At 43.8% G+C, this 14,322-nt stretch overlaps 1 protein-coding gene across 3 annotated transcripts in view; it reads right to left on the bottom strand.

Annotated features, from left to right (window-relative positions):
* The window catches only part of ARFGEF3 (ARFGEF family member 3), a 185,259-nt gene that overhangs the window by 26,386 nt on the left and 144,551 nt on the right, over positions 1-14,322 (bottom strand). For all 3 annotated transcript variants that reach the window (XM_060616769.3, XM_060616770.3, XM_060616771.3), the window contains 4 exons: positions 11,479-11,623; positions 9,785-9,907; positions 5,108-5,211; positions 3,329-3,473 (listed from right to left, as the gene is read on the bottom strand). In XM_060616769.3, the coding sequence (XP_060472752.2) occupies positions 3,329-3,473; positions 5,108-5,211; positions 9,785-9,907; positions 11,479-11,623 (517 nt within the window). The remainder of the gene's footprint in view (positions 1-3,328; positions 3,474-5,107; positions 5,212-9,784; positions 9,908-11,478; positions 11,624-14,322) is intronic.

The raw sequence follows: 14,322 nt of genomic DNA, 5'->3' as shown, positions 1-14,322 counted from the left end.
ACAGGCAGGGAACGGTGCTCACGGCATCAACAGAATCGTAAGCCCAGGCAGCACACTTCTCAGTACACAACTCTTCTTGCTCCTCTTCAGATTTCATTTTTATTTTTTTATTTTTAAAAAATGTTTATTTGGAGAAAGAACATGTGCATGCACAAGAGAGTGGGGGAGGGGCAGAGAAAGAGGGAGACAGAGCGTCCCAAGCAGGCTCTGTGCTGTCAGCTTAGAGCCCGACGCAGGGCTCAGTCTCACAGACCCGGAGATCATGACCTGAGTTGAAATCCAAAGTCAGAGGCTTAAGGGACTGTGCCACCCAGGAGCCCCTGAAGTTTCATTTTTAAAATAAGATATTTTTAGTGTTGCGCACTACTAGGCAAGGGAAAAAGCATGAGATTCTTTTTATTAGATGTAAATAATTTTAGTTTTGCCATTTACATAAGCACTACCTGAGCCAACACTCCAGTTCACCACTGCCTTTGGAAATACGTCAACCTGCAGATCAGATAACTGATACAGAGAAAGGACTCAGTTTCTCTAGCTTAATCCAAAAGGACCTAAAATAGAATACAAAAAAAGCCCACTCTCCATTTTATTTTTAATACTTCTAATTTTCCTGTGAAATGTGACTGTATCAGAAGATGGTAGCTTTTAAATATGCCCATTAAGGGGCGCCTGGGTGGCTCAGTCGGTTAAGCAGCCGACTTCGGCTCAGGTCATGATCCCACGGTCCGTGAGTTCGAGCCCCGCGTCGGGCTCTGTGCTGACAGCCCAGAGCCTGGAGCCTGTTTCAGATTCTGTGTCTCCCTCTCTCTGACCCTCCCCCGTTCATGCTCTGTCTCTCTCTGTCTCAAAAATAAAATAAACGTTAAAAAAAAAAAATTTAAATATGCCCATTAAATTGGCGCATCTGGGTGACTCGGTCAGTTGAGAACCTGACTCTTGATTTTGGCTCAGGTCATGATCTCACAGTTTGTGGGATTGAGGCCTTTGTCGGGCTTGTGATTCTCTCTCTCCCTCTCTCTCTCTCTGCCCCTCCCCTGCTCATGCTTACACGCTCTCTCATAATAAATAAACTTTTAAAAATTCCCATTGAAAAAATTACTTCCAAAGTTTTGAATATGCCTATTAATAGGAAGCAAAACCAAACCCACGGCCAATAAATAAAATCAGGTGACAAATGCTTATGAACCTCAAAATGTAAGCAGGTGTGAACAAGCTAACTTGCAGGAAGTTTAGAGGACAGAATCACATGTTATGCACCACTAGAAGGGGTATAACCAATAAAGTCCACGTGGAAAACTCCATGGGACACTGGACCATACTTCTTTAACAAATGAATTGCAAAGGAGTGAAAAAGAGTTGAAGAGGAAAATCTAGAAAGGGATTTAACAGACCTATCAGCCAAACATGTAGTGTGGATCTTATGTGAATCCTGAAAAGTAACTGACATAAGAAAATAGGAAATGGTAACACTGAATGGATATTTGATGTTCAAGAATTATTATTTTTAGGTGTGGTCATGGAATTAATGGTTATGTTTGTTATCTGTGAAGAACACATACTGAAACATTTTCAGATGAAATGCTATAATGATTTGATCTAAGACAGAGGAAGCGGAGGGAACAGAGGGAGGGTGTGTGTGTGTGTGTGTGTGTGTGTGCGTGTGTGTGTAAATATACAGATGAAGCTGGATGATGGGTAGATGAAGGTTCATTATACCATTCTGTCTAGTTTTAGCCATGTCTGAAATCTCCATAGGCAAAAAAAAAAAAAAAAAAAAAAAAAAAAAGAAAAGAAATTATTGGCTCTTGGAAACCAAAGGAATAGCATCTAAGAATGCATTAATTTTTAAGACTAACTTAAAGCCTTTGCCTTTCTTTTCTCTGGTCTAGCTATATTTAGCTATAGCTACATAGCTATATGTAGTTTAAAGGCCTAATGAATTGATAACGTGGAAAACTTTAGAGAGGTGGTTGGCGGTAACTTATCCATACAAAGATGGGCTGCCTAGGAAAAACAATGGATTAATGGTTTGCACAAATGGAAAGGGGATTCCTGACAGCGACCCTACACAAACCATGTACAACTGTTTTAAAGACTATATTATAGATAAACAATGTTAGTTTCTGTTTATAATGGTCTGGACTGGAGGTTTAAGAGGCTAAGTACAAATTATTCTTAACTAATCATTAAATGAAACCTCTATTAGGCAACACCCAGCCTATTTCCACTATTTTCACTGTCCTCTCCATTATTCTTTCCTATGGTTCTTCCTTACACCTATTCTAAACTAGTGAGGTTTTAGTGTCTATAATCCCTATGGAAGACTGTCAATCCTCTCACTGCTCTCATAAGTGGATTTATAATAGAAAAAGAAAACAAAAATGAAAAACAAATAAAAAAGCAAATGTAAAAAACCTCCCCCCGAAAGTCCTTCTGCAAGGGTTTGAAACAACCTGTGATGCATAATAGACTCCTTTAAGGACATAATTTCTATTTCTAGATCTAGAACAGGGCAGGGTCGACGGACTCAGAAGACAAGTGTGAGCATGAGTTAACCCATCTGAAAATGTCCCCAAGTTACTAGACTGAACTCCAATCCTCGGGAAATTACATGGGAACTAATTTGAAACACATTCTTTGAAATTATTCTTTTAATGAGCCTTCAGTTCCACCAGCCACAAATAGATTCTCTCTTCAGTAGTGGCTTAATTTCCCCAGTCTCTAACCAAAGAGTCCTGCAGGAAGTAATTATATAATGATTGTGTTTCCTAGAAGGTATTAAAGACAATTACCAGCCAATTTAAGTACCAATGCAACCACATCCCAATTTACTAAATTATAGAGAATTCAGAGTTAGAAACTATATTTAGCGGAAGCTGCACTCTGTTCACACTGAGTTTCGATGGAAACTAAAAAGGATGGGTTTGGAGACAAGACATCAAATGATGTTTGTTTTTTTTTTTAACGTTTATTTATTTTTGAGACAGAGAGAGACAGCATGAACGGGGGAGGGGCAGAGAGAGAGGGAGACACAGAATTGGAAGCAGGCTCCGAGCCATCAGCCCAGAGCCCAACGCGGGGCTCGAGCTCACGGACCGCGAGATCGTGACCTGAGCCGAAGTCGGACGCTTAACCGACTGAGCCACCCAGGCGCCCCTCAAATGATGTTTTTAAAGAGTCCATGGAAACTTTAGGTAGCCGTGTTCTATTAGAATTAAAAACAATAGCAACAGAAATGGATGATCATTCTTATGATCTGTAAGTTACTGAACTCATGACTTAAGCTTCTGGGAATATGAAAGTATTTCGGTCCAGTCAACTAACTTACCAGTGTCGTCATCAAAATCAGACAGGACTGACTCAATGCCATCCTCACTGCTCGCCGACTGCTCCTGAAGTCTTCGAGGCAAGCTAGCGAGTCGCCCGCTAAGGAATATTGGCTTCAACGGCATTTTGTAGATTTTGGCCAGTAACTAAAGAATGAAATATCAAATGCAATTATATATTGGAAAAAGCTGCACTCTGGGTGTTAATGAAGAATAAAATTATACACCAGCCATACTCATGTTAGGGAAAACCAGAAAAGCTCTCAACGTATGAAGGTTCTAAGGTTGGTTGGGATTTGGAGGCATCTCTCCCATGGAGGGGGTGAGACGGCATTCAGTACAAACCAAAAGGTGGAGAAAAAGACTCTAGGGATACTTGCTCAGCATCTCAATTGCCTATGAATCTTATAGGCTTTTGTAAACCTTCCCAGGGAACCACAAAACAGGTCAAGAGTTTTTGCCTATGGGGGGAGTATTCTATGGGGATCGCTGAGGAGAGAGTCTATAGGTAAATGGGATACTAGACTTTGATTTCCCCTTCCCTTCAGTCGACACCAAGGCACTGAGGCCAACAGTAAGTGGGGGAACGAAGGATTGTGTGGGCCAGGTGGGAGAGATGAAGGGAGAGGAAGCAGAACTGACAGACTGCCCTGGGTTCCACATTCCCCTCTCACTGCTGTGGAGCCTGTCGCCCAGGAATCCGCATTCCTGGGCCAAACTCCCCTGGAGCCTCAGGAATTAGAATTGTGCCTGCTGGGCCTGTCCTGTTCCAGAAGCCAGGAAAACAGATGTGAGGGAGACAGAAAAAATTCCTGTCCTGGGGTGGGGGGGGGGGGGGTCTTACAATAATAATTTCGGACATAAAGGCTATAGAAACAATTAGGTGATACTAGAATGACCGGGGTATGTGGGAATGTTGGCAGGGAGTTGGTTCATAGCTCTGGTCTCTCTGAGGAGGTGATGTTCCTGATGAGATCAAGAGAAGCAGCATCCCACAGAGATCCAGGGAGGGGAAATTCTAGGCAGAGGAGAGGGCAGTAGCCCTGAGCGGTAAGGCACCGTGTATCTGAGGGGCAAAAAGTCCGTGTGGTTGGAGCCCAGAGCGAGAAGGAACGATCTGAGGGTGAAAAGGTGGCTGTAGTTCTGTTGTGAGTGGGGCCTGGTGGAGGCAGCTGGGGGAAGAGGCGGGGGCTGGGTATCCTTTCTAAAGTCCTGGGGCTTCATGCTATACCTGCTATCACCATGGGAGAGGTTCCACAGTCCAGAAGAGGCCTGGGGACAGAACCCGCAAAGACAGGACTACAACTACTGAGACAGGGTTTCACTGAAGCCTGGAGGGGGGGGGGGGGGCGGCAAGAAAGGGCTTCAGGAGGGACCATCCTCTGGTCCGGCGGCGTTGGACGCAGATATTGGCAGTGACTGGATTTTGCACAATGAAGGTCGCTGTTGACTTGGATGAGCGCTGTTGCATGGGATTTCTTCACTAGATCTTGGCCGACTGCATCCCTCTTTTGTTTCTCTCTCTACTGGCCGCATCCCCACCGTCCATGTTCTGGTCCTATCGTGAGGACTTCCCGAGACCTCATGACTCCCTTCCTTACAGCCTGACTCAAACATAGAGATTAGGATGGTTCCTGCGTCTGAGCGTAAATGAGAAGTTTGAGAGATTGCAGTTCAGTTGTGCGTTCTAGTATATTTCCATTACTTTCTTCCTTTCCTTCCTGGAAGGGGTGGGGACAAAAATTTATACTAGAGCTGTGTGCAAGCACCGCCCCCGGTACCTGAGAGCAGCGCCGGAGGTAATCCAGGGCAGGCAGGCACAGGTCCGGGGACGTGGCTCCCGGTCCCGGGACACAGTCTCCTATTTCTTTACAGTCCACTTCCCCTGGCGGACAGAGATCGACAAAATTACTCTCGCCTTCCTCCTTCAACAGGAGACCTGTTGAGCCACACGGCCTTGGCTCAATAAATGTCTACTGAAATAAGAAGAAAAAGTTACCCCAAGCTCTGCAACCCCGGAGACAGTCCTTTCTCCCCTCTGCACGTGTGCATCTTTTTTTTTTTTTTAATTTTTTTTTTTAACGTTTATTTATTTTTGAGACAGAGAGAGACAGAGCATGAACGGGGGAGGGGCAGAGAGAGAGGGAGACACAGAGTTGGAAGCAGGCTCCAGGCTCTGAGCCATCAGCCCAGAGCCTGAAGCGGGGCTCGAACTCACGGACCGCGAGATCGTGACCTGAGCCAAAGTCGGACGCTTAACCGACTGAGCCACCCAGGCGCCCCTGCACGTGTGCATCTTAAACACAGTTGGGATCACAGCGTGCATCTTATTTTGTTGGGAACATTCCATTTTGTGAGTCTCCTTTGCAGTAAGCAATGGACACTTTTTCTGGGTTCTACCACAGTACCCACGGTGGCTGGACGCTGTTGTTTTGTACCTGGACAGCCTGTAACTCACTTCACTGTGCCCCTGCTGCTGTCGGTATGACTCTGAAGCTTGATGATTAAGGAGAATCCTGGCGACAAGCCACATGTTGGGCTGGAATGAAGCGCCAGGCCTCTCTGTTTGGAAAAGAACCCATCGGCTACCAGTGCTCAGCACTAAATAGTGATGATAAATAAAGGCTCTGGGATGATCTAAACATCTGGGGCTTGGGGACTGAGACGACTGAATTGAGTTGAAATGATTTTTCTTTCTTTTTATTTTTTTGGTGGTATATATCTAGAGATTTCGCAGATCTGTAGAGGGCATCTAGATTTTCTACAGGTAAATACTAGTCGAGGATTATCATTCTTCTCATGCAATGAATCTATTCACATAGTTTTAGTAACTTTGTTCCACTGATACTGTAATTGTTTCCCATTGTCTACAAGGGTAGCAACTAGCACCCTCGCCCGGGGGTAAACAGACCTAATTACTAGGCATTAGTTAAAATTCAGACAAAGAGGCATGTTTCTCCTTTAAAAACAAGAGATAAACACTTGTATTTTAGATCAAGGATCACCTTTTTCTGTACAGGTTAGACAGGAAATACTTCAGGCTTTGCAGGTTCCCTTGTTTTTGTAACACCTTCTCAAATCTACTGTCCAAGCACAAAAATAGCTACAGACAAATGATCATGGCTGTGTTCCGATAAACTTTATAAAATAATTTTTTTTTTTTTTTTTTTTTTGCCAATTGTTTGCCAACCCTCGGTTTGGATCAGCACACTTCAAACGTGAAAACACAGCATAGATCAAATTCATGTTGAATAAGCCAAGCGGGAATTAAAAATACGTTCGTTTCTTAGCCTGTTGATCACAGTGAGCCGTCCCAAAGTTTTTTTGTTGGTTTTAACCAAGGCCGCCGCGGTACACATCAAAGTCTATGCAAGTGGCGCCCCCTGGAGTCCGGGGCCGTCCACAGCCAGCAGGGCTGTACTGGAGGCCCCTGAGTACCCCCGAGGCTCCATGCTCCGTACAAATAACTCCACCTTATAATTCACAGAAAAAACCATCCTCCTTGTGCATCCCGATAATTCTGCATCTCCATTTGCTGCCCTTAACTCCCTCCTTAAGAGAAAATCTCACATTTGTGACACGCTGTTAGGCATCTCCCCTCGAGTGGAGTTTCACAGAAGTTCAACAGGTCCAAAGGTCCAACGTCAATACCTTCTCCTCTCCTCCACACCTAACCTGCTCTCCTTTTGAATGTCCTAACTCTGGGCAGCACCAGCCTTTGTATGAAACGTGGGGAACGGGAGCCATCCTCGGTTCCCCCTCCCCGAGCCCCCATTCGGTGACAAGCCCTACAGACCCCACCTCTGCCATGTGCTAGAGCATTCTCTCCACAGTCCGCCTGCCCGCAGCTTCTCGCACCCACGTATGGGGAGATGTGCCTGCCAGAGTTTAGTGTCTAAGCGTGCATGTGACTGGAGTACTCTTTACTTAATAACCCTCCCCGCACATTCTGGATTCCTTGACTTGGCACGCGGCACCCTTCGCAACTGCCCCCTTCCTTTCTTTCCAATTGATCACCCACCATCCCTCTTATGTGGGTACCTTCAGTGTGCTTTGTCTTTAGGAAAGTAAACCCACGGCTTACCCCACCAAGTTCAAGTGTCACTTCCCCTTTGAAGCTTGCACCTAGCCCCCGCTACCAAACATCTGTCTCAGCGGCTTATTCATTTCAGCTTACATGTCTTTTTTTTTTTTACTAGCCTCCATGAAAATATTCATCTTACTGAATTGTAACAATTGATTTATATGTGTTTCCTAGAAGAGCCTGTGAGTGTCTCACAGGCAGGAACCTCTCCCATATTTTATTCATCTTTCTATTTATTCACTTTCTATTTATTAACTGAATAACAGAATAACAGTCATTATGACTCTTCAATGAAATATAAGACTGTGATATAATAGCAAACACATATACTGGTCTCTGCTCCCAGTTCCTGGCACATCGCTCCTAAAACCTTTGTCACTTCCCAAGCGACAAGAGTACTAGAAGCATCTTTTGTTCTGATATTTGGTCTTTGACTCCAATTCCTGACACAGAGCTCCTACAGCCTTGGAATTTCCTGGATGGTAGGAATATCTATTGTTCTGATTGAGGCAACAGCCGGTGGGCTCCTGGGTGTGGACTGGTCACCAGAAAGATCAAGCCATGACTAGAACATCCCCTTCCTAACTCCTAAACAGAGTTAAAGATCTATCATGCCTACGTGATGAAGCCTCCGTAAAAATCCCCAAAGCATGGGGTTCCGAGATCTTCTGGGTTCGTGAGCACATCTACATGCTGGGAGGGGAGCACACCTCAACTCCGTGAGAACAGAAGCTCCTGTGTTTGGGACCCTTGTGGACCTTGCCATACGTATCTCCTTTGGCCGTTCACCTGTATCTTTTATTATATCCATCATATGATAAACTGGTACACGAGTTCCCCTGAGTTCGGTGAGTTGTTCTAACAAATAACCAAATCCAAGGGGCAGGGGCTATGGGAAGCTCGTATTTGTAGCCGAGTCAGAGTTGTGGGTAACCTGGGGACCTACTTGTGCTTGGCATGTGAAGTGGGGGGCAGCCTTGGGGGGACTGAGCCCCTAACCTGTGGAGTCTGCGCTAACTCTGGGTAGTGTCAGAATTGGATTGTAGGACACCCAGCTGGTGTCGCAGAGTATCACGTGCTGTGAGGGCCGCCCCCTTCCCCCATCCAGTATTGGGAGTGTGGTAGTCATATGGGAACAAAGGAGATACGCAGGAGTGAGTTTTTCTCAAACAAAAACTGAATTTTCTGCTACCTAATACAAAGATGCATACTTTAAGTTCTTCTTATGATTAAGATTATTTGGCTTCTATTTAACATACAGCAGAATTAAAAAATCGTATGCTGTGCTTCAGAAGAAATCTTCCTCTGAAGCCCAATTTGTAACATCAAGAAGCGAGCGGCTGCGATGGTTACCCTTCCGCTCAGTCCTCTGTTTCCCAGGGTGTACGTAATAATAGAATAAAGCATATATGATAAATAATAGACTACAACAACAATGGTCTACAGATCAGACTTGTTGCCTTCAGGCGCTATCCTGAAACTTGCATTTTGTTCCTGGTCCCTAAAAAAAAGGGAGCGTGAGTGAAGTCACCTCATTTCTCTGTGTCCAGTTTTCTTTTGCAAAGGAATTGTCAATTATTTAGCAAAAATTAAAAAAATATATATATTATGAACTTTATATTGCCCTTATTTAAATTGTTCTTAGCCTCCATGTCTCAGCACTCCAGGGCGAAGTTCTCAAAACTTTAAGATTTAAGTTCCTTCTAAAATTTCTGGTTTTAGGAACTGCTGGCAGAAACTAACTGCCCTCCCCTCTCATCCCAGGTAGCTTGCGCTTTATAGAAACCTGCTACAGCAGGTCGTGTGGTATAGCAGGACTCTACTTTGTTAAAGTATTGCTAAATTAAGCAGAAAATCAACTTAGTAGACTCTGACACCCACAAACACCCACAAGGCCTCAGAGAAGGGGGACTTTGACATTCCAGAGAAATTTTATGATTAACAAGGCCTAGGGGAAGGCATGCTTGATTTTTTTTTTTTTTTTTAGGAGGAGCTGGGAACTCAGGCGGAGGCCGCCAATTATGGGACATCGAGGATCGTAGTTCCCGCATCGGGGCAGTTACTGAATACAGTACCGAATATTCTGAGACTCAAAAAGAAGCTGGCGCAAAATAACACATTGATTGAAAACGTGCTACAAGAGTGTCCCGTGAACACGATGAATGACAGCAACCCTGGACAGAATCCAAGCTGCTTTCACAGTAAGCTTTCTGCTCCTGAGTAGACAGCACACTGCCATCTGCATCTCGCCCAGGCTTGCTTGCTTGCTTGTTGCCAAGCTTGTTCTTGGGCCTGTCTCCGGGCCCTTCCACACAAAGTCATCCAGGACGGGGCCCCCAGCTGTCACGAGGCATGGAAAGAAGACCCCACTTACCCAGTCCTTTGACAAACTTCATAAGGCACATGATGTAACTCGTGGCTGCATTGGCGAAGACCTGGATGTTGTCGGTATTGAGAAAAGCTTCAAATACATCAAACACTGGAGCTTGGCCTTTTCCTGAGGGGAGGAGGTGGCAGAATTGTAAGAAAATGAAGTCTACCCTTCAGGCTGTCCATACTCTCAGCATCTTCCATGGGGTCTTGGAAAAGACCTATTGGAGGAAATCCCTGGCCTTTTGATGGAGCGCACAGTACTGTCTTTCTCAGCTTTGCCTGCAGGGGGAGCTGCAGGAAGGCTACAAACACCAAGACCTCGGTAGACCAGAGATGAGGGCAAACAGCTGAATGCAGGGCTGAGGCAATGTGTGAGTCTACAGGGCAGTGAAACATGCGGGCCTCTGGGATTCTCCTGCACACACAATTATAGGGAAGGGAAGGTTTTAGAAAAGCCCTGATGGCGTATTCTGATTGACTCATAACTGTGCAGAAAAGAGTTCACAGGCTTGAGACTGCTATTCTTAGAAGGCCTGCTTTGCAAGATTTTTCCTTGATTGGTATCTGGGAACTGGGTTCTCAGAATATTCCCGGGCAACAGTTAACTGATAAGGGTGGTTCACGGTGCCTAGACTGTGCAAACAACATGGTTTATTCCGAATACTTGCTTTCCTTTGGGGAATCTGGGATTTTGGTGGGTGCTAGGTAGAGGGTACCCATGTGGCCAGCTCTTAGCTGGGTGTCTAATGGGCTTTGCTGGGAAGAAACAGCCTCATGTTACTGCATTTTCACTACTGGGGAAGAGTGTGCTCTGTGGGACCCTCATGGGAGGCAGAGAGCACACGAAACCTGCACAGGGATGTCCCAAGATTCTCTGATTTTTTTGCTCTGATCCTCTGGCCTGTCCTTAGTACGTTGCCATGATAAATCTCGGCTGTGAGCCACGTAATAAATCTGAGCCATGCAACAAGACTTAGTATAACTAGAGGCTGAGTCCCATGAACCCCTCTGGTTGGTTTCTGAACGTATCAGTAGTCTTGGGGACCACGCACTGACAGAATACCCATGGTTGCTGGGCATGCTCTATGGGTCCCCATCCATTTCCAGCCAAAGCCAATTTCCTTAACTGGGATTCTACTACATGATGATGCTTTCCTGCTTCTTACTAGCAAGTGAATAATGTTTTCCTTTTTGGCTTTAGGAATGAACTCAACACGGATAGGTGTAACTGAAACAACAAACGGGAGTGTCAGTCTTCTGTCTAATCTGTCCATAAGAGCAGGGCCTGATTCATCATGCTCAGGGTTCTTGGCCTGCTGGCAGAACTCAGGACGTGTGTCCCTGCTCTACCAGATTGTTCCCTGCTGGAAAAACATGGCTGCATGGCGGTCTTCCCTATTGCTCTGTTTCTTTAGGTAGCATGAAAACTGACATCAAGAACTAATGCTTTATAACAAGAATCATCCACATATACTTCCCTCTCACTACCCTCACTTAACAGAGGACTGGAAATGCTACCCAGAGCAACTAGGCAGGAAAAGATAAAATAAAATGCATCCAAATCAGAAAGGAAGAAGTACCATTGCCTGTTTGCAGATTACGTGGTATGTTTTATTTAGAAACTCCTCCCAAACTTTAGAACTCATCAAAGCGTTCAGTAAAGTTTCGGGATACGAGACGAACACACGTTCTTACCCATGGAGTAATCACCGACCAGATACTCCTTCACTTCAGACTTGTTCCCACTGTGCACCGTTTCCAGGGCACTGAACAAGGACCTCCATCCTGACTGGATCTGGGTGGAACACACTTCAACCAGCTCGCCGATGGATGTGACGACCTGGCAGAGGCAAAGGAAGTAGCACTTAAAACTTCTTCCTTACAAGCAGCAGGAGAATTTCTGGAAAGGGGGATACGCTTCTCTGGTCCCTATATCTGGATCAGTGCCAGTGAAAAAGAAACACCAGAATTCAGCCAAACTCACTCAAAAATCTACATGAGCAGCCACATTGCATTAATTTGCATTCTGCTAAAGACTTCCATCGTTGAGCAACTGTTCACACGCCTGTTAGCCATCCATAAATGTTCTGCTGGGTTTTTTTTTTTTTTTAAATTGGGTTTTTGTCTTCTCATTATTGACTTTTTATTAATGAGTTATTAGAGTTCTTTATGTATTCTAGATTCAGGTCTTTCCTGGGGCGCCTGGGTGGCTCAGTCAGTTGAGCACCCGGCTTCGGCTCAGGTCATGAGCTCGTAGTTTGTGAGTTCAAGCCCTGTGTCAGGCTCTGTGTTGACAGCTCAGAGCCTGGAGCCTGCTTTGGTTCTGTGTCCCCCCCCCCCCCCCCGTCTCTGCCCTCCCCCTGCCCCCCAGCTCATGCTCTGTCTCTCTCCCTCTCTCAAAAATAAACACACATCCAAAAAAAAAAAAAAAGACTATTAGATTCAGGTCTTTCCTGAGATATAGGATTTATACATATTTGGAAATAGTTTGGCCTTGTCTTTTTATTTTTTAATGGTGTCTTTTGAAGAACACGTTTTTAATTTTGATGAAACCTAATTCCTCAATTTCTCTTCTTATGGATCATGTTGGTGTCATTTCTTTTTTTAAAATTTTTATTTTTGAGAGAGAGAGAGAGAGAGAGAGAGAGAGAGAGACAGCATAAGCAGGGGAGAGGCAGGGAGAGAGAATCCCAAGCAGGCTCTGTGCTGTCAGTACAAAGCCTGATGTGGGGCTTGAACTCACAAACCGTGAGATCATGACGTAAGCCTAAGTCAGACGCTCAACCAACTGAACCACCAGGTGCCTTCATGTTGGTGTCACTTCTGAGAAATCTTTGCCTAACGCAAGGTCCCAAAGATTATTTCTAGTAATATTCACCATATTAGTGTGCATTTTGCCTGACATCAATACAGCCACCCCAACTCCTTCATGGTTACTATCTGCATGGCATATCGTTTCCAATATTTTACTTGCAATGTTTGTGCCTTTGAATCTAAAATCTGTCTCTTGTCACCTGCATATTATAATATCTTCTTACTTTGTCCAGTCTTAGAATCTCTGCCTTTTGATACTTTTAGTCAATTCGTGTTTTCTAACATCTTTGAGACATAAATCACATACCATAAGATCGACCCATTTATACTGTATAACTTTTTTTTTTTTTAGCATATTCAAGAAGTTGTGCAGCAATCTAATCAGTAGTCTAGTTTTAGAGCATTGTGTCCACCAAAGCCAGCACCTGGGGACAGTCATCCTTCCCACCCAACCCTACCCTCCACTCCAGGCAATCCTTGGCCTACTTTGTATCTCTACTGATGTGCTTATTATCGATGGACATTTTACATAAATGCAATCATACAAAATGTGGCCTTCTGTGACTGGCCTTTTTCACTTAGTGTCAGGTTTCTAAGGTTCATCCATGTTGTAGCACAAATCAGAACTCATTTTTTTTTTTATTGCCAAATAATATTTTATTATATGGAAATACCACATTTATCCATTTATTAGCAGATGGAATTTACGTTGTTTCCAACTCTCTGGCTATTATGAATAACATTACTATGAATGCTTGTGTCTAGATTTATACGGATATATATTTTCATTTTTCTTAGGTATGTACCTTTGGAGGAACTGCCAGACTGTTTTCCATGGTGGTGCATTTAACCTTTCTGTCAGTGGCACATGGGAGTTTTGACTTCTCATCAAAACTTAGTATCTTTTATCTCGGAGTCATTCTAGTGGGTTTGAAGTGATATCCCATTGTGGTTTTGATTTGCATTTCCTTAATGACTAATGACATTGAGCATCTTTTTGCCAATTCAATAGCCATATTGAAGGCTATTATTAACGATGTCTTATTTAGGTCTGTCATTTTATTATTTGTTTTCCACATATAATGTGATTTTTGTTCCTCTGTTCCTCCTTTACTGCCTTCTTTTGTGTTAAACATGTTTTTAATATGAAATTTATCGTCAAATTGTATGGAATCCTTTATCTACTTTTAATTTATTATTTGTGTTATTCTCTTGACTGTTGCCCTAGGGATAATATACATCCTTAATTCATCACGATATTCTTCAAGTTAATACTGATGTAATTCTGGCAAAATATAGCAAATTTGCTTCTAAATAGTTTCGTTTTCTTCCCCTTTTTTCTGTTATGGTTATTTATATTTTTATATTTAATAAATCCAAAAATAGAGTGTCAGAGTTAGCGCTCTAAACATATTTTTAAAACAAAAAGAAAAAATACATAAATCTTTTTATATTTACTCACATAAGAACCATTTCTTCTTGTAAAACTGATTTACTATCTTGTTACCTCCTTTTAGTCTGAAGGAATTCACTTAGTATTTCCTTTTTTAAACCCTTTATTTTTGAGAAAAAGAGTGCACAAGCAAGGGAGGGGCAAAGAGGGAGGGGGACAGAGGATCCAAAGGGGGCTTTGTGCTGACAGCGGTAAGCCTGATGCGGGGCTCAAACTCACGAACCATGAGCTCACAACCTGAGCTGAAGTCGCATGCTTAACCGACTGAGCCA

Source organism: Panthera onca, chromosome B2 (assembly GCF_046562875.1).
Source record: "Panthera onca isolate mPanOnc1 chromosome B2, mPanOnc1 haplotype 2, whole genome shotgun sequence".
NCBI classification, from domain to species: Eukaryota; Metazoa; Chordata; class Mammalia; order Carnivora; family Felidae; genus Panthera; species Panthera onca.
Note: the sequence above shows the minus strand (reverse complement) of the source record. Positions and strands in the feature narration are given on the sequence as shown.